This window comes from Nematolebias whitei, chromosome 9, assembly GCF_014905685.2.
Source record: "Nematolebias whitei isolate Nwh7 chromosome 9, NemWhi1, whole genome shotgun sequence".
NCBI lineage: Eukaryota > Metazoa > Chordata > Actinopteri > Cyprinodontiformes > Rivulidae > Nematolebias > Nematolebias whitei.
The window spans coordinates 30,910,900-30,936,183 of NC_056506.1; the positions used below are offsets into that span (position 1 = coordinate 30,910,900).

Below are 25,284 nucleotides of genomic sequence, written 5' to 3' on the forward strand. Positions count from 1 at the left end.
ACAAATTTATGACGGGTATTCAGAGGCTCACAAACACAAAGACTGACACACCAAAAACACTCAGGTCAAAGCTGAGAGCGGTTAGGTAAGCGCTGAGCAGAGTTTATGAGTGTTAAAACAATTTGAAATGGTTGAGAAAAAGCTACAGTAAGTAAAAAAAAAAGCAGCCTTTCTGTTTACACATGTGCACGCAAACAAAGACACAAACCGTAGAAGGACGCACCAAAGCAAGGGAGTAATAGGCCATAGCACCCTTACCAAAAGAAGGTGGTGAGGTGTCAACCTTGAAGGGGCAAAAATCAAGACCTACAAGAACCCAAAACCAAGTGAAATAAAATGGTGAAGACAGAACAAGCAAAACACAGAAAATCAAAAATGGAAAATTAAAGCTTTGTTAAAGAATGTGGCAATAAATAAAATCACTAAAGGCTGTGAAAGCAAAATAAACCTGCTCTCTGGGGACATTTCTGTATTAGGAGAGGATGTTAAAAACCAACAGCTAGGTGGCTATTAATGCATTCGGCCACCATGACTGCCTGTGAAGATATATGACGCACCAGAGTCACTGCTTGGCTTTCCGAGCACACCCAAGATGTCTGCACCCGAGTTCAAAACATCAGCTAGATCAACTAATGGTTCCTCGGTTGGCTCTGTGAATGGAAGAAAAGGAAGGAACAAAAAAAGAAAAGAAGAAAACCAAATTGTCACAAATAATAAATGATGATGAATGAACAGGTGATTTGGAGCCCTGTGTGAATGCCACATGTAGATATGTTCTTGAATGAACACTGAATGAACTCAAATTTGCAAGAACTAAAACTTGCAAATAGGGATTTAGCAGTGACGGTCACATTTAGGCACCTGGCTGTTTGTTGACTTGAACATTGTTATACAACTGCAAAGGAACATATGCCATATAATAAAACAAAAATATTTAAAAGGCAGGACACACAAAGTGGGACAAAGTACGCTTGAAAACAAAAAGGCATACTTCACTCGTTAGGTTCTCTTAATTTAATTTACTTAACAAGATGTACACTGACATCCTCCGTCGCTGAAGGATTTGGATAATGAATTGCAGTTTACGAGGAGTGTTTTTCTGAACTGGAATTGAAAAGGGAATGCAAGTAAACCTTAATGTTTTTGGTGCAAGATATTAAAGTGGGGAGGAGTTACATTGTGTAGGAAAGCAGGTATTTTTTTTGTCAGAAGTGGTGCAAAGTGATGGATCCTGTCAAGTGGAGGAACTATTTTATCCACCACCAGGTGCAACGGCAGTCAGGAGTGGCCTTGGCCACCACATATATATGATCTTGGATCCATCTTGGATTTTGACCTGGCAACCTAATTTTTCAAAGGAAACTTTCTTCAGCCTAGATGCAGTCACACAACAAAATGGAAGTGGGTACCTCACTTAATTTTCATATTATCAAGCTCACAATATTCACGGCTGGACAGAGAGTACTTCCAATTCCCCCTTTTTGCTCTGCAATGGGGGACAATTAGCTCATGATACGGGCTAGTAAAAGTTAAACCAAGATAACCCTCAAATGTTTATTTTTCTCTTTTCTTGTCTGAAACAATTAAATACTGGCTGTTATACAGTGAATGCGTTCATTGTAATCTGTAAAAAAAAACTAATAAAAATGACCCTAGTGGATACAATGGAAAGAAACTTGAATGATAAAATAAAATATTGTGTACCAAACTACACTTCTACCTGTTGAAGAACACACTTGAACCAAGTTGTTTACAGCAGTGTTTTCGTTTGTTTTTCCTCATATAAAACATTTCAACTCATAAGTCTTACTTACTGCTATGATTTAGTGAATTAAAACATGTGAGCTTGAAAAAATGATGCAATGTGTATACATACGTGCTGCTGCATGTCTTGTAGGAACAGATGCTGCAGCGCTGAGCAGCGGGTCTGATGTTGTGCCCAGGAAGCTTGTGGTCGGGTGCTTCCTCTCTATCTGGCCCTGTCCGTCCTCCAGGAAGCCTGATTCAACTCCATGGTGCCTGCCCTGCTTGCTTTTGTCCAGTAGGGCCTTTCCAAAAAAAGCCTCCTGAATATGACACAGAGTACCAGTCACCTTTGTGTTGACATGTTTTTATGGTTTACTTAAGATTCAGCCTTTATTTATACAGGTTAGTCTCATTGTTTAAAAATGGTGACTTCATGCTTTGTGATATAAAAAGCAAAATCGACGAGTGAAAATCAGTCAAAGTAAATATAAAAATAAATAAAAAATCAGGAAGCTTGAAGAACAATATCACTTAGGTTGTTTTCACACCTGATAGTCTGGTAGACTCGGTTTGATTGGGGACCAATATTCAGAACATTTGTTTACATTTTCAGCTGGTGTGGTTCACATTCACACTGAACAATCACAATCGAGCCAACCTGTCCCCCCCTCGCCTGTGGTGGCATTGCACCAAGGAACTACTGAAGGAAACTACACAAAAACCTCAGAAGAAGACACTGAGCACAACTTACTTCTAGAAATAAAAACAAAAATGGAGTGATGTCAAATTTTAGAAGTTTAAGGATTTCTGTTTTGTCTGTGGCTCATGTGCCAAACAAACATTTTCCAACAATGGACTCAGAGCAGAAGATGAGGCAGAAGACCATGGAGAATGTTTTTCACACAAGGCAGCTGAGACGGCTCCTGTGAGGTATGAGAAATGCACGTTTGTTTTGGTTGTATTTACCCAGAATGCCCTGCGCTGTAGTCCACTTCCTGCTTTTGGAGTGGTCTCCGGTCCACTTTCATTCACAATGCATTCGAACCGCACCAGAGCTCACTTCAACCTAGACCTAGAGACCTAGGTTTTTAGGCAGACCAGAGATTGCTTTTTTGGTCCGCATCAGAGTTCGATTGCGTATTCACAACTCCCCAAACGAACTGGACTTTCTAGGCAAACGGACTAGAGTCCGATTAAAGCGGACTCAACAGGGCTGGTGTGAATGCACTCTTAAAATACAGGAAAGTGTTGCTTCCTTGAAGACAAATACAAAAAAATAGCCGTGCTGAGATGTCTGATGGCCTAAAGCAAATGACGTGAAACAGAAGGAAAAAACCCCAGCACATTTTCTAACAAGCACCTTCAAAACATCTAAAAAGTCAAGAAGTATCCACAGCAACATACGACCACTGCTTATTGCTGCACATTAAAAGCCAGACATGTTATCTCAATAATTAATGAAATCAGCTTCACTGTGTCAGACCTTTAGGTTTGACTTCAAACCAGCCCTCTCCTCTGTAATGTGGGGGGATAAAGAGCTGCACTTACAGCCACCAGTGACTTCATGCACATCACCTATCTTTGTTTTAGCCAATACAAGATGACACCAAGATACTAGCTAGGGACGGAAAGCCTTGAAGTCGTCACCAGTTATGTGTTTGTCAATTCATGACTGAGACAGGGGCCGTTTAAAAAGTTATAATCACAGACAAGTATCCTCCACTGAGAGTTCCTTCAGGCTGTTCCTCTTTCAAAAAACCCACAAAAGGGGCTCAGTGCACTTAAGTTCTGCAAGGCAATGTACTTTGGTTATCCAACCTTCCCCAGAGTGACAAAAAAAACAACAACTCCTTTTTAAAGATATGGTAAAACCTGAACAGTCATTTCATACACGTTTTAAATATGTCAGAAATGGGAAAACATAAGACTGAGTTTGTTGCAGCTCCTCAGACTGAAGTATTTTGGATAAAAGACGAGTTTCAACAAAGAAGAATCCGTCCAGAGGACCTGATTCAACCGTTGCATCAAACTCTAAAGTTATTACTTTAGCAGTGTTTCCCCAACCATTATCCAAGGAGGGTGGGTGCCCCGCCCTGTCAACAGAACTAAACACTCTGCCTACCAAAATCCCCCCACCCCTACACCAAATGTCCCACAACCGCTGAACAGGGAGAGTCGCTACAGATACCACCCCCGTCCAACAAATGTCCTGCCAAGGCCAATAATCTAGTAGAAACGCCGTTTAGTAGAATTAATTTGTACACATTTATGCAGGAATTCATTGCACCAAGTCATTGGCTGTACACTGGCATAAATGCCAAATAAAGTCTCAATCTGTGTAGAAGTAGTTACCAAATGGTCACCCGTGTACACTATGTTTTTTTCTGTTGACAGATGACTGACCTGTAGGTAGGCGGGGAATGCTTCCTCCAGTTTGGTCTTCTTCTTTCGATAACGTTTCTTTATCTTCTCTGGAACCTCAGGTCCGGATGGTGTCTCATCCACAGGAGTATCTGGTAGTGCCTCTGTCCAACCTGCAACAAAAGAAAAACAAAAATCATTTAAGTTATCTCTTTGAGGGTATAAATTATTACAATGAGGGGAAAAAAGAGCACAAATTTTAGGTGTCCTGACCATCATCTTTTCCGATGGGATTTTCGGACACAGAGCCAGAGGAGTCTTTTCTGCAGAGGGTTCTCTTAGCCTTGCCAGGACCTTGGCCTGGACGGCTCCTCTGGCGAACCATGAACCCACCAATGCCTTTAAGCATGAAAAAGAAAAAAAAACAGAAAGGCTTTTTAAATAAGCACACAGTACACTTAAACACAACATTTGTATTTTCATTACTGGCTGAAAATGTATTGAGTTTTCACTGGATGTTTCCGTTAATAACAAAATGCATTAAAGCTTAGAAACGCCAGCCAAAGCCCTCTGAGCACTCAAGTCCGTGAGATGGCAGCGCTTTGCTACAGCTTCAACGTTGGGCATGTACTGCACCATTTTACGCTTCAGAGGAGCTGTCTCCTTCAATCAGGTGCCCTACCCGGCCGGTACGGTTTCCTCTTCCTCTTCTTGATGCCGTCGGCCCCCTTGGAGTCATCCTCTACTGGCTCCCGCTCCAGGCTTGAGTCAGACTTTGTCTCACAATCAAGGAGCTCCGCCTCTGCGAGAGGTAGAAAGAACTGATGATGAGTGACAGCCCAGCAGCTGAGAACACCCCAACCAGGCCCCTCATCACAGCAACAGGGTCAATTCTATCCGAGACCAACTCAGTGGAAAGACATTAACCTGATTGAAATAAGTTCACCAGTCCCATGACTTTTATTTATAGAGGGACTTGTCTGTCTTAGTCTTGTAATAAAAGTCTCACTGATCAAAAAATAAACCAGAAGAATGCTGAGTAGAAATCCTAGTTTCTCTGCTCAACAAGCTTTCAAACCAACCATTATTCTCCAAGGAGATATCAAACATGACAACATAAAAAATACATCTCTGATCAAAACAAAAATCCTGAAGCACATAATCCAGGTTGTTCAGAGCTCGATGTATGAATTTTACCAACAGTACTGGTGTGTAATAATAAAACACTTATAATGAAACAAATACACAAAAAGACCCAAGACCAAGCTTGTGTGAAACGACAGGCACCTCTGTTGTCCTCCATGTCTTCATCTCGACAGAGTTCAGAAAGAGGGTCCACAGGGGCCTGAAGCACTGCCACGCTGTTCTGGTTAATGATCTTCAGCTTCAGTTTGGGTTTGGGTTTCCGTCGTCGTGATGCTGCAGCAGACAAGCTCTGGAGCTGACAAAGTCCAGACTCTGTCAAACAAACACCGTCCTGGGTGTAGGTTCTTGATAGATCTGAAAAAAAAAATAAAAAAAATAGACAAGATTAAGTGTTGCTGAAGTGAGCATGCTGTTTAGAAATCAAACGGAAATCAACAGAAAAAAAAATGCATTTGCTGCATTTAGTATCTGTCATTTGCAACATTTTAACTTACCTATTTCTTTTACTCTTGAGATGGTCTGTGACATAAATGGTGGCTCAGTGGTTTCTCTAATCTTGGATACAACTACAACAGATGAAAACAAAAGAGACTTAAAAGAACTGAAAGAACAGGATACATGTCATTCTGACATTCATGAGCTTTAAGGCAGACAAAAAGTATCAGGTAAAAACATAAATTAATTACTGTCCTCCCACCTTTAGTGGTCTTGAAAGTTCGGCACATTGTGCAGTCAAAACTGTTCTCTGCAGCTTTTTCTACATCTTCCTCTGAGTGAAGATTCTGACAAGAGGCGTGAAACCATCTGATGACAAGAGAGAACAAAGTTTAGATTGGTGCCAATTATTACAGTGGATTAGTTGAGTCTTCCCCTACTGAGCTGGCAATTTCGCTGAAACGCTACACACCTGTCACACTGGCGACACTGCACAATGATGGAGCCTTCACTGTAGTCCAACAGACAGACTGGGCAGGACGTAAGGCTGGCGCAGGGAGCACACTGAGTGTAATTATTCTGCCACTCACACCTTAGTCCTGAAGTGGTGGCACCACACTGAGTACAGGACACACACCTGCAGGACAAAGGAGGAAAGGTGTCATTCACCACCAACCAAATGGTTCAAAAAGAAAAGCTCATAAATATACTTTAAATCATTCCTAGTTACTTTACAGATAATCTGCTCAACAGCTTGATTCTGTATCTTAAACACAACCTCATACAAATTTAATTTATTGTCTTCTAAATGAGTTACTAACCACTTGCACTTCCAGCTGTCCTTGGGGACATTCTGCAGTGGAGGGTCCAGACAGTAAGTGTGATAACTGATGTCACAGTCGTCACACAGCAGCAAGCGACCAGGATCTGTAGCTTGGCCACAAGCTTCACAAACCGTGCACTCCAGACAGCGCCAGCCTTTACTCAGCACTACTTTGGTGATCTGTGGAAAATAATGCAATGATGACGCAGGGTAATTGAGCGACTTTACCAGAAAAATATATAATCCCTAATATGCATTAAGGATGTGAAGATTAATTGATTTGTAAAACTGTGCTTCGTCTTCATCATGTGAATCTGCTTATATTTCAGAAAATAATAACTTGTGTTTAATTGTTCACAGTGTAAAAAAATATCCGTTTGCAATCTGTTGCTGACATACTTAATTTTTGAATATTGTTATGTAATTGGGAGTCAGGTTTCATGAAAGTTTAAATTTAAAACACGACGTGTCTTTTTTATGTGGCAGTAAAAACATTCTCAGTAATTGGAATGCAGTCATTGTTTGTGGTATCGTTGAATCTCAATGTATTGAATCAAAACCGATTTATCGGTGGGGCCAACATTTTAGGCCGATTATGGGCGTTTGGTTGACACATCGTATCGGTGATAATTGTCCCAGTACGCGCTGATATAAACACTAGGAACGAGCTGTGTCCTTGCTTGCAAAAGGCGTAGCTGTAGAATGTATCCAGCAGAGGGTGCATGCGGACTATTTTCAAGTTATGGCCTTCAATTTAACTTTCACTGTCAGCACAGACAAAGCAGCGAGCAATACTGTGTGTATTTTGCTGAACAGAGCATGTTAAGTTTATTTTAACTGAGCTGTAAAATAAATCAACAATAATAAATTATCTTCAATCCTCCAACCCGCTTGTCATTAGCTTTGTTCTTCTCAAGTTAGCAAGCTAACGTTTAGATAACCTAGCATTAGAGTTGCATTCGGGCCTAAAAAAATCCAACCCGGCTCGGCCTGAGTCCATAGGCACCGTGTCTGAGCCCGACCCGACTAATTAACTGTAATTAGAGGCCCGAACCCCCACAAAAAAACAACAACTGTTTTTTAAAATTTTTTATTAAGCTTTTACTGCGTTTTTAAGCAAATGCGTTTGACATGATAGTTTTAAAAACGTATTTCAGAGAAAGGAAGATATAAGATTTCTTGTTTATTAACATACAAAACAAATGGTCTAAAAAAAAAATCAACTCTAAAGATAGGCTATTATACAGATGAACAAAAATATTTTTAGAGCAAAATAATTTGGAAAAATGTGGAACAAGGTCTTTTTAACTGAGCGCGCTGCTCGATTCGGATTTTGTAGCTTCAGGTGCTGCAACTTCTTTCACTTTTCATTTTCAGATGAGAGCAGGGTGCGGACCTGAGCGTGCACCTGACATACATCAGCAGATCTCACTGTGCTGGCATTTTAGTGAGTTATCCCGTTTTAGCTTTAGTTTAATACTTTCCAGCTCCATTATGTCGCTTGTTGTGGGTCAAATGCAAATCCTCAGATGTGTGATAAGAGCAAAGCAGGGCAGGCAGGGCCACATGCGCAATTGTTGCGCAATGTGCCAGCGCTACTCTTTCTTTTCACAGTTTGATTAACTTGTGCACTCTATTTTCTTTCTTTCATCATCCTCAACATATAAACTTACTGCCTCCTCCTCTACAAGTAGATTAACACAACTTTATTTTGTGCATTCTTTAGTTTTCTTTGCGCTGTATGATTCGTAAAACCGCATCATAGAAGCCCGAGCCCAACCCGGCCCACCCATCAAGCACTTAATTTTGGCCAGACCCGACCTGAATTTCGGGTTAGGTCGGGCCAGAAATCGCAACTCTACCTAGCATAAGCTATTGCCATGTAAAACTTCAGCCAGAATAAAACTAACATAGAGGTAAAATATATATCAGTGTTAGTAACGTTATCTTTGTCGTCCTCAGTGAAATGCATTGTTTGTCTGAAATCTTTACTTCTCTGCAAAGAAAAAAAAATTCCTCTGCGGTCCATACTAATTAGGCCTTCACTATACGTGACTGACTGTTTAAACAATGAGCAGGGAAGGACATTTCTTTGTTTAATTTATATTTTTGTAACACACTTGATAACCTCATGGTGAATAGTGGAGGATAGAAAATGTGAACGTATGTTAGGAAGACTGTTTCAAGACTTCAAGTGTTAAAACTGGTTTAAAAGTAGCTGTTTACTTAGATTCTTGGGAGTGGACAAAGCTAAAAATCTTTTCAGCCATTATATCGGTTATCGACATTAGCCCCTCCCTCCCAATATAGGTATCGGCGATAGCAAAATTCTGATATCGGTCGGGCTCTTAATCAAAACTCACACTGATTTGCATCAAATTGTAAAAATGTTGAATCATACTACTGCTCATGCATTTTTAACTAAATAAATTATTGGCAGTTTGTTAAGATACGCATCATAGTGGCCAGAGACCACAGATGCACAACCATAATATATAAATACATAGCTCAATAACAAGAATACTGTACCTTTAGGCCAACACAGAATGGATGGTAGCATTGGCCACACTGAGCACAGGCCAAAAGACGACCCTCGGCACCGAGACCAAAACTCCCACACACTACACACATGTCCTGAAATAAAGAAATAACAGAAAAAAGGTGCAACATAATGAGTAACCAGATTTCAGAACAATAGTCCAGCTGTATGAATAACGGTGAAGCTTACAATAAGAGTTTACAAAAATCCAATTTTAATATTTAAAGCACCAATCTTTTCTTTTTAAAAAAGTTATCTGTTACTATTTATTATTATTATTTATTTGGTAACAGTTCCTGTTTTAAATGTGCTATACAAATAAATTTGACTTGACTACTTACAGCAACAGAAACTTTGAAAAAAATTAAATAAAACGACAGTCAGTATTTCAATGTGATGTAAGTAGTAAAAATCTATTGTGAAAGTTTAATTATAAGAACACCTGATACGAATGTTGGAAATAAAAAGTCAAATCAATCTGAACACCTATAAGAAAATAAAAATAAGACAAGCATACTTGTTTTAGTGTGAAGCTGTCGTTGCTGGAGAATATGACGACTGTGTTATGCATTGCATTCTCTTCCTCCTCTCTGAGTGGGTACTGTGTTTCTACTGTGGTGACCTGAAGATCAGGAGAAAAATACAGAAAATAAACAGAAGTGTTATAAAAAGGTTATAAAGCCTATTCTTATTGCAGAAATAAACCACTTGGTGAATAAAGTTTAATTTGACTACTTAGAAAATACCTTATCGCACCAAAACGTTGTGCAATTTTTTTAAATGAAGGCTGAACTAGTTATTAAACCAAAATATCTTAACATTTACTATTTGGAAAACTGTAGAAAAATGCATTGAAGTTCATCATACCCCAGGGTTGATAATGGGGCTCACTCCGTTCTTCCCTCTCGCCCTGCCACGCCCAGCTCGACCGGACAGACCTGCACCTCTGGGCCTCCTCCTACCAGGGAAGCCTGAGCCTCGACCCTGTAGAGGAAGGAGGGAGATTTTAAAAATAAATCAGACTATAAAGTAACAATCCAGATAAAAAAAAAAAAAAAGGCATACACAAACTCCAGCTGACTGCAATAAACTTTTACTAACACACAGGTGGTAAAAAAAAAACATAAGTTTGTTTTATTAGGTTACAGATGTCAAACTATCCAATGTGACTGGCAAAATCTCAAAGTGAAATCTCAAATCCCTCAAAAAGTAACAATCTCCTCTTCATTAATATGTATAAACCCAACTGTCACTGACTGATGTCATCACTGCCTGGATTAATGACACTTTCCTCTCACTACTATTGCACAATTATAATTTAATCATAAACAAATATTGGTTTAGTTGTTTGGAAATTGAAGATTTGCTCAATAGGTGATGAGAAATTCAGGATGATTTAGTCAGTCATTTTATCCTGAAAGTTAGCAATGTATGTTACACTGACTAAAGTAAGAAATACATTAAAATCCAGATGATTATCATAGTGTTCCTGAAGACTTGAGTGTTTACAAACAGACAAAACTTGATCTCTTCACAAGGGTTTGAACACACGTTTTTTTCGTTGATAACTAGATGCTAAATCACAAGTTGTTGACCTAGAGTTTTAATTATTTTATGTTTAGTTGTGGTACAGAACATCATTCTTCGGCTTCCACCCATCGGGCAAGACTGAAAATTGAAGGTCTGGCTGTCACAGAAAGATAATACAGAACAAGTGCCTTGTGTATCAGCGCTGTTGAATAAAAATAGAGCCGGACAAGGTTGAGTCAGATCCTCTGGATGGATTCTTCTTTGTTGAAACGTTTCGTCTTTTATCTAAAAACTTCTTCTGACACAATGCAAAAGACAAAATGTTTCAACAAAGAAGAATCCATCCAAAGGACCTGACTCAACCTTGTTAGATTTATCTACCTGGATTATTGAGCAGCATCAGGACAAAAACAGAGAACATTTTCATATTATCTATTCTCATTTGTATTTTTCAACTATATTGTATTGACAGCCATGTCTGACATTGGAAAAAAAGCTTGCCAAACTAAAAATAAGTACAAACAAAACATTTAGTCAAAAACCATAAAACAATTTGTGGGGAGGGGGGGGGGGGGGGGAGAAATCACCTGATTCTTGACATTTACCAAACTGATGCAAATGACTACTAGACAGGCATCCATTAAAGTGAAAAGGTCTCTGCCAAGTTTCAGTGTGCCTCAGGCACATTTCCCCACAGGAGGCCGGAGGCTAATCAGGATTGTCAAACTTACATCACAGAACCTCCTAAAACCTCCGCTAAAAATTCTTCACACATGGACTAAATTTGATCACGATTCCAAACTGGAGCACTATTCTTTAAATCACGTTACATAACTACATGGTTATTTAACGGGAACTAAAGCACGTTTAACTAAGAGTAACACTGTTTCTAGCTCTTAAAGCCATTTTGCCGAGTCAAAAATCAAAACAAATTTACTTTTAAAATACACTGCCTGGCCCCAAAAAAAGGTCACACACTAATATTTCGTTGGACCGCCTTCAGCTTTGATTACAGCATGCATTTGCTGTGGCACTGTTTCGATAAGCTTCTGCAATGTCACAAGATCTATTTCCATCCAGTGTTGCATTAATTTTTCACCAAGATCTTGCATTGATGACTAGGCACTAGGCATGTTGGGTGCATCACTTCACCTGCCCCTCTTCTTACCCTGATGCACCCATCACTCTGGAACAGGGTAAATCTGGACTCAGCCCACATAACCTTCTTCCATTGCTCCAGAGTCCAATCTTTATGCTCCCTAGCAAATTGAAGTCTTTTTTTCCCAGTTAGCCTCACTGATTAGTGGTTTTCTTAAGGCTAAACAGCTGTTCAGTCCCAATTCCTTGAGTTCCCTTTGCATTGTGCATTTGGAAATGCTCTTACTTTCACTATTAAACATAGCCCTGAGTGCTACTGTTGTTTTTCTTACATTTGATTTCACCAAATATTTAAGTGATTGCCGATCACAATCATTCAGGATTATTTTCCAGTCACATTTCTTCCTCGAAAACAACGGGTCCTCACTATCCTTCCAGTTTTTAATAATGCGTTGGACAGTTCTTAACCTAATTTTAGAAGTTTCTGTAATCTCCTTAGATGTTTTCTCTGCTTGATGCATGCCAATCATTTGACCCTTCTCAAACAGCTGGACATCTTTTCCACAACCACTCCATGTGTCTTTCAACATGATTGTTTAAGAAATGAGAAGCAACTCATTGCACCAGTTGGGGTTAAATAACTTGTTGCCAGCTGAAAGATAATCGCCCATGTAGTAATTATCCAATAGGAGGCTCGTACCTATTTGATTAGTTGAATCCAGGTGGCAAATCTTTTTTTTTGGCCAGGCAGTGTATAAATCATTGAGTGCACATTAGAATAAGACCCAATTTGTCCAGTCCATTGTCTGCTTGCAAGACCTGTGTGGTATGAGTTTCATCATCCATACCTGGCTGCTTGGGACCACCACATACAGACTAGGATTTTATGACTTTGCAGACTATGCATGCAGCCAACACCTGCACACACTTAAAAAGTGGCCCCATAAACAACAAAGAAAGATGATTACCAGTTAAACCACAAGTAAAAATAATAATGCAGTTGTTTGGAGAAAAAAAAAAATTCCTCAAATACACATGTGGATAATGAATGACTCAGAGACCAGAAGAACACAAAACTGTTGAATTCTGGTGATAGATCACTAATATTCCCTTTTTTAATTATTGTTGAAAAGCCAATGCATCATCACTACCAGTTAGGCATACCTGTGTAGTATGTACCTATGTGTCAAAAGCGGTGGAGGAGCGGACCCAAAGATAGTATAAATGAGTGCATCCACATTAATGGCTTTGTGAAGGTAAACACAGAAACGGTCATTCTTAAAAATTGAGAAAAACAACAGAGCATAGCTGACTAAGAAAAGGTCAGATGCCAATGGTTTCTAAATTATTTGCATAAATTTTACAATGTCTTTGATGAATTAGATCAACTGCAAACTAACTTATGAGCTTCCTCACACTGTAAAGTGGAGATCAGTTCTCAGATGTTGGTTACAGTGTACATTAGTGAAAACCAGCAACACTCAAAAAAAAGAGTGTGCATCACAGCAGGAAGGGCAGAGGGGGCAGCAGCTGCCTCACCATCTCTGGTGAGACACTGTATTTACCACTCTGATGCTCCACCCCGGGCTGCCGGAGGACTGCCTGGTCCTTGGGTCCCACCCCTCTGGCTGGTCTGGTGACCAGGACAAGGGTGAGCTCACACTGCTATGGGGGCTCCATGCACCCTAAGGTAAGGAGGGATGGGTGAGAGAGTGAGAGAGGGAAGGAGGAGGGCGACAAAATGCAGCAACTTAAAAACAGTCAGCAAAGAAACAAAAACAAACAAAGAAAGATGTTAAAGAAATGTGATGAGCTTTGAATGTATACCTTTGGAAAATCTTCAAAACACATCCATCTAAGCAGGGGTACAAGAAAATCATGCATGCCGAAGCATTTACAGGTCAAGTTATAAGGTGTGTTAAAGCCAATTGTCATTTTTCATGCAACTACTTTAAAAAGCATAGTTCTGGCAAGCCATTGAGTTAGTAGCACAATTTGTTAGGGTTAATAATGCTCCATACATAAAATAGAGGGGGCGGTTACATTTTAACATGGCAATCTCATATATTTAGAATGCCAACACAAAAACGACATTAGTGCATTATCCAAACAAATTATAGATTAAAAAGGAAATTCCTGATTTTGTAGCGATTTTTACAGAATGTGGAAAAAATAACTTCCGCCCTGTGCTAACTTAATAAATTAGATCTATATTCACCTGCATCAGTCCTAATTATCATACCCAAGGGTGTATTTCATGCAATCATTTTGTCAAGGAAATCCACATTGACTGTGTGGTAGTCTAAGAATTTTGCTGCCAATAATAAAGAGAATTTATGGTAAACAACAAAAATTCCCCACTGCCATTGATGGTGTAATATGTAGAATAGCAAAATATGGTAATTATTATCCGACTTGATGAATAAAACAATGAAGAATGTTCATGAAATGACCATGAAAAGAAAAGAAAGCCTGATGATAATGCCTGAGGTGGACAGCAAGAACTGCCAGCCAGAAGAGTTCAAGCCATAAAAAAACAAGACTGACAGGAAATAATTAATATTAAATTGGGATCTTTAAGATGTGACTAATAACTCATGTTTACAAAAATTGTGAAGGGAGGACAGCAAGTGGAGAAGGAGCAGTTTTCCTGCTATGCTTGTGCAGGGCACTGCAAGGTGTAAGTACAAAGAAACAACCAAAAACAATGTAATTGAAAGCAGTACCCACAGCCATACAAGCTGCTTGGATCATATTTGAACAGAAGAAAGGCAAGAATCCAAATTCATAGTGCATGACCCACAGGACACACAAGTAGTACATGAGCTTCCAGCAACAATTACTAAGAAATATGCTTTACGTTTATTACTTGAGCAGAAGCAGTGAATCAGGTAGAACAACCCAATAATTATCACTAATCTCTCCCACCTTCTGCCCACGATCATACCTGCTTCACTCGTGGTCTCCCTGGAGAGAATTTCCTCTTGGTAATGGCAGGTTTTCCCATGCCAATCTTCGGTGTGAACGGAACAAGAGGAGTTGTTGGTATTAAACTGCTGTGGTCACTTAGAGTGGACAGGATCTGAGTCTGAGCTGGTTCTCTGAGAGTCGTCCCTCTGGCCAGAGAAGAAGAGTGAGAAGGAGAAGAAACCATTTCAACTAATCTTTCCACAGCAGTTTTGAAGGGCTTTTCCTCTGAAGACAAGCTGGGAAATGACATTTTGGGCTTGCTGTCCAGTGTAGAGCTGATATTCTCTGATGTACAAGAAGGTGAAGGCTTAACAGTCTCTGCCAGAGTCATATGAAATATACCCTCATTCCTCTCCTTGTTGGGGTCTTTTGGAGCAGTTTCCAGGAAAGAAGCCCTGACTACATCCATACCTGAAGGCTGGTATAATGTGACTTCCATTGGTTGTTCAATGAAAGGTAGTGATGTAGTACTTGGTTCTTTGGTTGTTGAGATGATGGCCTTAAAATCCTTTGTGCTGGGGTTGACCGTGCCCTGTTTGGGGCAGGCCTCTGTATTTGCTGGTTTGAGTTGAAATGTGGTATCTTCTGTCTGTACTGCCTCTGAAGGCGGTTGGGCTGGACAGGATTCCTGGCTTGGAGAAGCTGAAGATGTAGGCCTCTCTGTGGAAGCGAGCTGGACTTCAGCTACAGGTTTAGAGTCTTGAAAGAGAAAAAAAGTATATAGTGTTATTTATATTTATTCAGCAAAAATACATTAAACATATAAGTATACGACTGTACGACTCAATGTAAAATCTACATAAAGTTATTATCGTAAATTATGGCATATTTATGCCATCAATATGGAACGAATGGAGGAAACTTCACACCAGTGACTTTGTCTAAAAGTAAGTGTCAACAAATGTTTGATTACATGTACAAACCTGGGTTCAAATCATCTGGAGTTTTGTTGACCGCAGGTTCGGTAACTTGTGTATCAACGTCTGCTCCTCCTGAGGCTTCTAAACACAAGTACATTAGGTTTTTAAATACTTATTTAGATGTTATCTCATTAAAGACAAAAACAAACAGTGTGGACAGACCCCAAACACAAATAAAATAAAAACACCTCCAACAATTTTAAAAGGGGCGAGAAATGACTGCCTCTTCATGGCAGACAGGAATAGCACTAAAAGTAAATGTTAATTAGAGTGGCAAGCAGACTGACAGCATTAAACAAGAGAATCTTTAATCACGTGCCACATTTCCGCATTAATCTTATTTCTCACTCGTTTTGTAGCGTTTTCTCTCTCCATTGGGTTTTGTATCAAAGCCATCAATGTGTTCAACTTGTCCAGCATGAATGGAACCAGTCATTCCTGACTATCAGGAATCCACACATCGAGCCAATATTCTGCCAAACAGCATCTGACAGTACAGATAGCCTAGTCTTAAGGAGGCACCCACTATTTCAATCGACAAGTTCCCATGTCACACTGATCCCGACACACACATGCACCTGCTACGCATCTCTGCCAGGGAAGGGGATAACCATGACAACCAACATCCCAGAGTCTGTGCGCTCTGGGCTCATGACTGTGCAGCTTGCAGGTGCACATCCGGTGCTCATGCCAGAAAGTAAATTAGGGAGACGAGCTTTCTACCATCTCTTGCTATCAGCTATTGACCAAGCTCAGCTCACGCACTTACACTCATATTAGAGATTAATAAAACACTTGAGTTATGGATGAGGGTGACATTATTTAGACTGCAGCCTGAGTCTAAAGTCAGGTCTAACAGCACTGACAGAACAGATTTAACAGCGCTCGTCTGTAGCATCACTATAGACACATTCGTTCACTCTGAACTAGGGCTGAACAATTGATAGCATTTGCGATAATATTGTGATTATGATAAAACGAGATTTTCTAATCGCAAAGGCTGCAATTTGACTGGTCACATGATTTGGTTATGTCACTTGCGAGCGAGTGGAACAGAGCAAAGCAGAGCAGGGAGCAGGAGAGTCAACACTGCGCTTTAACCAGTTGCACAATGGCATCAGGTTCGACAGAAGCGGACACATCTGAAAGTTTGGTACCAAAGAGAGGCAGCACGTCCGTTGTTTGGAATTATTTTGGCTATAAAAAAGAAGACGCTGCGCAACGACATGTATTGTCCAGAACCTGCCTTGCGCTGTTGCTACCTCTCAAGGTAACACCACAAATCTTTATCAACATAAAAAAACCACCACAGCCATTTACAATAGTTGCATGGCTAGAATGCCAATGACCAGTGCTTCAACTTCAAGTAAGCAAAGTACCAGCCGACAGGGATCACTGACCGTAGGTATTACTCTGTATGAACGTACTTCGAAATGGCACGCGGAAATAATTCGAGCAATAATGGTGTTCATAGCAAAAGGCATGACGCCCACCGATATAGTGACCAAACCTGGGTTTTGTGGCTTTGGTAAACACAGTGGATAAGCGGTACAGAATGCCCTCATGCACACATTTTAGCCAAGTTGATATCCTGGAGATATACAAATAATGCAGAAACAGAGTTGCAGCGGAGTTGAAAACGGTGGAGTTTTTTGCAACTGAAACAGATTGATTAATTTCTTGTGTTAGTTGAAAAATACATGAGAAGAAGACATTAAAAAATAATGGCATATTAAATCGCAATACTGAGGTAAAAAAAAAAAAAAAAAAAAAAAAAAAAAATTGCAATTAGAATATTTTCCAAAATTGTTTAGCCCTACTCCGAACGGATCAGAAGAGGTATTTTTAGAAGTGCTGAATAACTCTGGTTAAAAATATATTTGCATGAAGTGCAAGAGTGGGAGTATAGTTATATTACACACATTTTTAATTGCAAATTTGTACTGAAATAAAATGTCTCTATAACCATTTGAGAGGCATATGAGGTTCAACAGCGCAACAACAAGCAAAAATGCCACAGATGCACAATACTGGGGTTTTCAAAAAAGTTTGAATTGTGCACCACAAAAGGAATTAGTTATCAATACACTATTGTAGTAGGATTTTAATTGCATGCTAACTTTTGTAGCATGGCACATTTATTTGTCCTATGACAGCTTCACCTTAAAGAGTGAATGGTGATGCTTCTGTAGTAGTGAAATCATAGTAATGGCTCTAGTAGCAGCCAAGATGTGATTTTTAGCAAGGTCAGCAATCATACACAGCTGACTGCAAACAACAACTGATGAGGGAGGTGCAAATTCAGTCTACACAAAACTTTCCTGCACCCTTTCTTTAAAAAAAGTCATGAAGGGAGGATGGAAGCTTGTTTAAGCCTGGAAACAATGACAGAACATTTTTGTTTTTCTGGCAACCAGCCTTAACTCAAGATCCAAGCATCTAATGTACATAGCCCAAGAAAAAAAAACTGAGGTCTTTAAAGGAAAATCAACATCCATCAGCTCCTTTTGAATGAACAGATAGCTCACAAACTGTGCCTTTAAAAAAATAAAGCAGGGAAAGCAAGCTGTTGTTAGCCAAGACAAATAAGAATGCAGGAAAAAAGTAAAATGAGACCATCTGCGCATGGTGAGCAGTACAAGCAGACAGGCTGTGTGAGGAGTAATGAATGAGCCAGCATTGCTCCAAGGCAGGTTAGCAGACAGGGGATCTGTGATATAATTATTATCATGGTACTTCTATCCATTCTGTGTCGACAGTGGAATCAGCTGGCTAAACGAGTGGGCTGCTTATGGCATCCTCAGCTCACAGTACTTTTTCTTGTTTGTACATTCTAGTCCTGGCAGATTTTAGAAGCAAAAAAAAAAAAAACCATCCCTAGTGTCAATATGAATTGTAACAACAAATTTTAGAAACACTAACAGATTCTGGGATGATGGTAGGTAAGGGTGTCGCTAAGGGTGCATTCACACCAGCCCTGTTTAGTCCGCTTTAATCGAACTCTAGCTCGTTTTCCTAGAAAGTCCGATTCGTTTAGGGAGGTGTGAATGCGCCATCGAACTGTGTCACGGAACAAAAAGGCGAACTCTGGCCCGGGCTAAAACCTAGGTCTCGGTACGGTAGAAGTGAACTCCAGCGCGGTTCGAGTACAGTGTGAATGTAAACAGACCGAGCCCCGCTCCACAGGGTAAACAAACACGCATTTCTCTGACCTTATATGGAGCCGTCAGCTGCCTTGTGTGAAAAACAATATTCTCCATGGTCTTCTGCCTCATCTTCTGCTCATGCCAAGTCCATTTTTGAAAAATGACAAAATATAACTCCTAAAACTGCTAAAACTTGATGCCACTTCATTTTTATTTTTATTTACAGAAGAAAAAGAAGACGTGTCTTCAGAGGTTTTTGTGTCGTTTCTTTCAGTAGTTCTTGGTGCAGCGCCCCCTCAGGCGAGCGGGGGAACAGGTTGGTTCAACAGGTTGACTCGACTGCACAGTGCAGTGTGAATGCAAACTCACCAGCTCAAATGTAAACAAAATGTTATGAATATTGGTCCCGAACCGAACCGAGTCTACCGGACTATCTGGTGTGAAAACGACCTAAATGTCAAAATATGAGGTTTAGGTCTTCTAGTGTTTGAGCCAAAGTTCAAGCCAACTCTAGTCTCCAGAAACATTCAGATTACAAATACAAATATTGTTTTTGAAATTTAAATCAGAAATAATTAAAGGAAACACATTTACAAGATCTTTGTCATCAAACTCCCTAAATTATTGTGCAGAAACTTAGCAAGATAGGTAGGAAGAGGGCCACCTAGGTAGGAAGAGGGCCACCTGCATCATGAAGGACCCCACTCACCCAGCACACACACTTTTTGCCCCACTCCCCTCAGGAAGAAGGTTGAGGAGCATTAAGTGTAGAACCACTAGACTGAGGAACAGCTTCTACCCTGAGGCTGTTAGACTAATGAATATCTAACCAGGATAATCACATGTTGTTGCTGCTGATACGTTTCATATTGCTGTGTTCATTCGTGCTCATCTGCTCACACACTCATGTTCGTGTTGCTGTTCAGCGTATTGTGTTTGTTTTTATGCTATTAGTGCTTAGTGTATTTTTAGCTATGTTTTTCTTACATGTCTTAGATCTTGTTAGGTTTTTTTTTTTCTTTTTCTTTTACATTTTATTGTTGGATGCAACTGGGACCCTGTGTATATAATTTTGTTGCACCACATGACAATAAAGAATCCCTGAATCTCTGAATCAAGATCTTACAATGACAGGTATTAAATTGATCCATTTCCAAATTAGCCAAGAGTCCACTGTGCATCTGCCTTTACCTCAAATAGTGATGCTGTGGAACTTTGATGTGAACTTAAATAAATAAAAAATTATAATATGATAAAGCTTATTTTATGGGTTCTTAACTAAAAGTAAAAAAAAATCCATTGTTTATGCATAGGAAGTAAATATTTGCTAATAAAAACCAATTGTTGGAATTGGGCCTAAATGGCCAGGAATTATGTGAATGTGACTTCATCAACAAAGACTGTTTCATTTCCACTGTTAGAATGATTAGCACACTTAAGAAAAACAGATTGTTTTTACCAGTATCTCAGAGAAATAAATAAAAATCTAAAGTCAAAACAACAAGATAGAGCAAATAAATCAAGAAGTTAATGTGTCAGTAGTCCAGAATTTTTAAAATCTAGACTCACCAGGATTCTGGTCTGATTTGCCCAACATCTCTTCCTGGATGGAGACCTGAAGAGGCTCTTGATCTGAGTGCAATGGGACAGCAAGTACTTCTGGTTTAGGGTCGTTGTGCATTTCAGAGGGCAGCTGAGAGCCACCTTCAAGGTCTGTGTGCTTTTGAGCCAGCTGTAAGCCAGTCTCAGAGTCTGTGTGCATGGAGGCTGGTTGAGGGCTGAGTTGTGAGCCGAGGTCCATTTCCTCTGCTTGTAGCGCCTGCCCTTCGGTCGGAGACCTGCAGTTGGAACAAACATAGTCCTCCCTGGGGTGGATTTCTCCTTGGCCTGAGTTCTGACGCTCACATTCCAGATGTAGCCATCTGAAAGAAGTGCAAATAAACCATTAGGCAGATATCTCTTCCAGCCTTAGAGTTCAGATTTAAATTACACTGTGGTTTTCACAGTTTCCTAAACACTAGATACAAAAGAGGAACAAAACAAGTTTTAGACAAATGTTTCTTACCTCTTACAAGTTTGGCAGAACAGTAAGTCTTTGTGATGCTCGGGGTCCAGAATACAAGAACACATGGGACAGCACAGAGCAGGGTCCTGGTTCTGGACACAGTTCTCACACAGCAGGCTGGTGTGGTGCCACTGTCCAATGGTTCGTGTCCCACACTGGATGCATACTCTGCAGTTCTGAGGACAAAATGAGCATATCCAAAACGATTTAGACATACTACCATATTAATAGAAAGACTTGACACTTCATTCATAAAATAGAAGACGTGGAGACCCACAGTGACAGCATATATTAAAAAGTGACTTTTTAACATATATATGGTAGAACTGCAAAAATACAGTAAAAAATATTTCTTTTAGTAAAGTCAGTGAGATTAAGTTGGCTTTTTTGTAACCAGAGAAAGTGTCTGGCTGGACCGTTTTTGTTTTCAACATTAACATTAAAAGAAATTTGAACTACAAACAATATTCAAACATTAATTAAGATAAAGAAAGGGTCTTGCTTAATATCAAATTGACCGATTCTAAGGGGGAGTCATGAGCTAAACGTGAACAGATCATTGACATACAATGATTTTCTCCTGAGCTACTACACAAGATACATTTCAAGCATTGTGGCTTCTTTAAAAATTGGGTTTACATCGTCAACGTCAACATTATTAGACATGTCTTGGTTTTTTTTTATTTGGGGTTGAATTTATTTAACTATCCGTGATAAAAAAAGGTTTGTAAATTTTAATGGCACATGACATTAGGCCTTGCTTTACGACCATGACCTTGTAGCAAAAATTATTAGAGGGGTACGCAACCCCTCAGCTAGTGATGGTACATACAGTATTAGGGGTGGGCGATATGGCTCAAATATAATATTGTGATATTTCAGAGCATTCTGACAATACCGATAAATTTTGTGATGTAACAACAACAACAAAAAAAAACCTAACAAAAAAAAAAAACCCCAAACAGAAATCATAGTTATTCATTTGACAAAATGAACTTGTTGCTTTGCAGTATTATATATATATATATATATATATATATATATATATATACACACATCTCAACAAGGGTTAATTTGACTGCAATTACTTTATTTAGTAAAGTATTCAGTCTCAAAGTATATATAAAAAAAAGATCCTTCTGTTATTTAGATTGAAAAAGTCTGCACAAAATATAGAACAAAATCCACCACAAAACTAAAGTGCAGGAGCAGTTCCAAAGGAAAAAAAAAAAACTATATAAAATTAAAGCTTAAGATCTGCATAAATGTAACCTACAACAAAAAATATGTTGCCTTTAAATGAGGTATAACTTCCAAAACTTGTGACAAATGCTGAAAACAAATGAAATGCTGCCTGAAAGGACAGCTGATCAGAACAGCCATCAGCCAATTTCCTGATCCTCAGGAAAGCAGCTGGTCTCGATATTTGAGCTGCACAGTTCCCAGTCACTGTTCGTGCACAGTCAGACTCAGGTAAGGCTCCGCGGTCAGACTTGACCATAAATCGGTGGTCAATGCAAACAGTGTTTCCCCTACCATTATACAAGCGGGGTGCCCTGCCGCATCAACAGGACCGAGCGCACAGTCTACCGAACCGAGCTGGGCGCACCCCCGCCCCACCCGCCTGCACTGACGTTACTCCAAGTTAGCAGCGCGCTAGCTAAAAAGCTAAAAGCAACATCTTCCCTCACTCTGAACCCTCACGCTGACCGGCTCAAAAACTGTCAGGACAAACAGCACTCAGCTCAGATGTGTCTGTGTCCATCACGCTCTAAAACAGTGCACAGCTCAGATGTCTCCAATTTAGGTCTGGGCCATATCATATCGTTCACGATAATACTGGTAAAAAAAATTGTCGGGGAAAATAAATGATAACATGATATGCTAATTTCATGACGTAAATATGTCATCCCACCACTCAGCGGATTACACTGCGATGAAGGCATGAATGGAGTCAAGGGGTGGGCGATATGGCTCAAATATAATATTGTGATATTTCAGAGCATTCTGACAATAACGATAAATTTTGTGATATTACAAAAAAAAAAAAAAAAAAACCCACCCAGAAATCAGTTATTCATTTGACAAAATTAACTTAACATGTTGCTTTGCAGTATTTAAAAAAAAAAAAAAACAAGGATTAATTTTACTGAAATTATTTAGTAAAGAATTCAGTCTCCAAGTATAAAATAAAAATGATCCTTCTGTTATTTAGATTGAAAAAAACTGCACAAAATATACATCAATAAATCCACCACAAAAACTAAAGTGCAGGTGCAGTTTCCCAAAGTAACTAAATAAAATGAAGCTTAAGATCTGCTGAGCATAAATGTAACATACGACAAAATATATGTTGCCTTTAAATGAGCTATAACTTCCAAAACTTGTAACAAGGTGATCAGCTGACCCTGAAGCTTGTGGTGTTTCAGCTTCCTCTGTTCCTGCAGGAACGATTCATTTCTCTGATGCTCTGTCTTTCATCACCTGACTCCATTCTTGGTCCATGGACTGTGGAACTCAAGAGACACAGCTGAGCTGCGCGTGTTTGTACCGGCAGTTTAGAACGAGGGGGGGGGGGGGGGCCCAGCCGAGCTGCGCCCGCACAGGCAGCTCAGAGTGGGGTGGGGGGAGAGAAAAAAGCAGAGCTGCATTTGTACTGGCAGTTTAGAGCTGGGTGGAGCGACACAGCTGAGCCACGCGTTGTTTGTTTTTAGCTTTTTAGCTAGCTAGTATTGCGCCCAGCTAATTAGCGTTACACCAGTACTGACAGGGGGGGTGGGGGGGGGGGGGGTGTAGTTCAGTTCAGGAGCTCCGCGCGCTTGCTTCTGTTAACGGGGCGGGGCGCCCCGCTTGTACAATGGTAGGGGAAACACTGAATACTTACGTCATGAAATTAGCATTAGGGATGCACCGATCCACTTTTTTAAACTTCCGATCCGATCCCGATACCTAAATCTGAATATCGGCCGATACCGATCCAGTTCCGATATCATGATCATCATTGATTTTATATGAGGCTGTAATAATCTCCTCTCAAGTACAATTTGTACAAATATATGCATGCATGTCCAAAAAGGCAACTTTAGGTAAGTTTTATTAATGTTGGATAAATTTTAAAGTTAGAATTAAATTCTGCTAACACAAAACATGTTTCTTTTTATTCCTAGCTTTTAAGTGACTGTTTAATTATTTTATATTTTTTTTAAATAAGGGGCAGATATAAGAATTTTTTTCTTCTTTCTGCACTCTTTTCATTCAATGTTTTCTTTTTGATGATTTTTTTTATATTTATTTTGTCTCTTTTAAATGAATGAATAAATTAATTACATTAAATAAAATGTTAAATGTCTTCAAACATCTGCTAAGTTCATGCATAAACTAAAAGACATGTTCCTGTTTTTGGTATTTTACATCACTTTATAATGTAGCTGTTTTTGTTTTTAATATAATTTTCAAATCATATGTTTTTTATGATTGTGCACTGTTGTACAGATAAATATCTCCTAGAGGGTAAACTATATCTTGGATGCAAGTATCAAACTGTGAAATCCTTCATTTTCTACAACTGATCATTGGTCATTAATCATGATGAAGTTTAGCAACTTCCCTGTAAACATTTGAGCTCCGGGGCTTCAGCGATGTCTTCTTCTTGTTCAGTCCGAAGCAGGCAGCCTGATTTGGGACAGCCGCGTGAGTCTGTCCCTCCTCAGAGACGGGCAGACTGAGCGGGGCAGATTGGACGCGGTTGGCCGGTTGGAGTTGCTTCTTTCGGGTTGAGCAAAGAGTACTGCCCCACTGAAGCCTCGGAGCTCGAATGTCCATCGTAAAACTAACTTTAATGCGGTTTAATGTGGCGCTATGGCTCTGCAGACATTACACGTTGCTGTCTTGTTTTGTGGTGTTTCTAGTGTAAAATACTTCCACACAGCGGACATGTTTAGATGAAAAGTTGGTTAGCTGTTAGCCACAGTGCTGCTAACTCAGCCCTCACGTTGTAGCTGGCTGCAAACTATGAAATTAATTTCCTGAATGTGAAGCGGGTCTTATTACTCTGGGTTCATGAGACACGCCGCCGTTCAGGAAATCCATTCCATAGTTTGTAGCCAACATGCATCATGGATCGGAAATATCGGCAGGTGGATCGGAAAAATCCGATACGTAAATTATACTGGTATCGGAGGCCGATACCGATACTGGATCGGCCTTATCCCTAGTTAGCATATCATGATAGAATTTATTTTCCCGGGCAAGCTTTTTTTACTGGTATTATTGTGAACGATATGATATGGCGCAGCCCTACTTGTGACTGACAACTTATTCATCCTGATGAGGCTTTAATAAAAATAAAACCAACTACCACTTCGGTGTTCACACCAACAAAACCATCAGCAGAACATTTCACAGCATTGAAACTGAACAATGACTACCGTAACTTTAATTGATCTGCATTCCAAATAGATGAAGCAACTCAGAACAAAACCCATCATATGAGGGGAGACGGGCTG

The 25,284-nt window shown here is 39.7% G+C and overlaps 1 protein-coding gene across 1 annotated transcript in view; it reads right to left on the reverse strand.

The window, feature by feature from the left end:
• The window catches only part of kmt2cb (lysine (K)-specific methyltransferase 2Cb), a 77,108-nt gene that overhangs the window by 20,955 nt on the left and 30,869 nt on the right, over positions 1-25,284 (reverse strand). The window contains exons 11-29 of the mRNA XM_037682212.1: positions 20,780-20,955; positions 20,284-20,636; positions 15,572-15,649; positions 14,626-15,347; positions 13,244-13,363; positions 9,918-10,034; positions 9,568-9,672; positions 9,041-9,145; positions 6,510-6,691; positions 6,161-6,325; positions 5,951-6,057; positions 5,748-5,819; positions 5,395-5,607; positions 4,790-4,909; positions 4,381-4,506; positions 4,150-4,280; positions 1,877-2,066; positions 558-650; positions 259-306 (exon numbers count right to left, since the gene is read on the reverse strand). Coding sequence (XP_037538140.1) covers positions 259-306; positions 558-650; positions 1,877-2,066; positions 4,150-4,280; positions 4,381-4,506; positions 4,790-4,909; positions 5,395-5,607; positions 5,748-5,819; positions 5,951-6,057; positions 6,161-6,325; positions 6,510-6,691; positions 9,041-9,145; positions 9,568-9,672; positions 9,918-10,034; positions 13,244-13,363; positions 14,626-15,347; positions 15,572-15,649; positions 20,284-20,636; positions 20,780-20,955 — 3,223 coding nt within the window. The remainder of the gene's footprint in view (positions 1-258; positions 307-557; positions 651-1,876; positions 2,067-4,149; positions 4,281-4,380; positions 4,507-4,789; positions 4,910-5,394; positions 5,608-5,747; positions 5,820-5,950; positions 6,058-6,160; positions 6,326-6,509; positions 6,692-9,040; positions 9,146-9,567; positions 9,673-9,917; positions 10,035-13,243; positions 13,364-14,625; positions 15,348-15,571; positions 15,650-20,283; positions 20,637-20,779; positions 20,956-25,284) is intronic.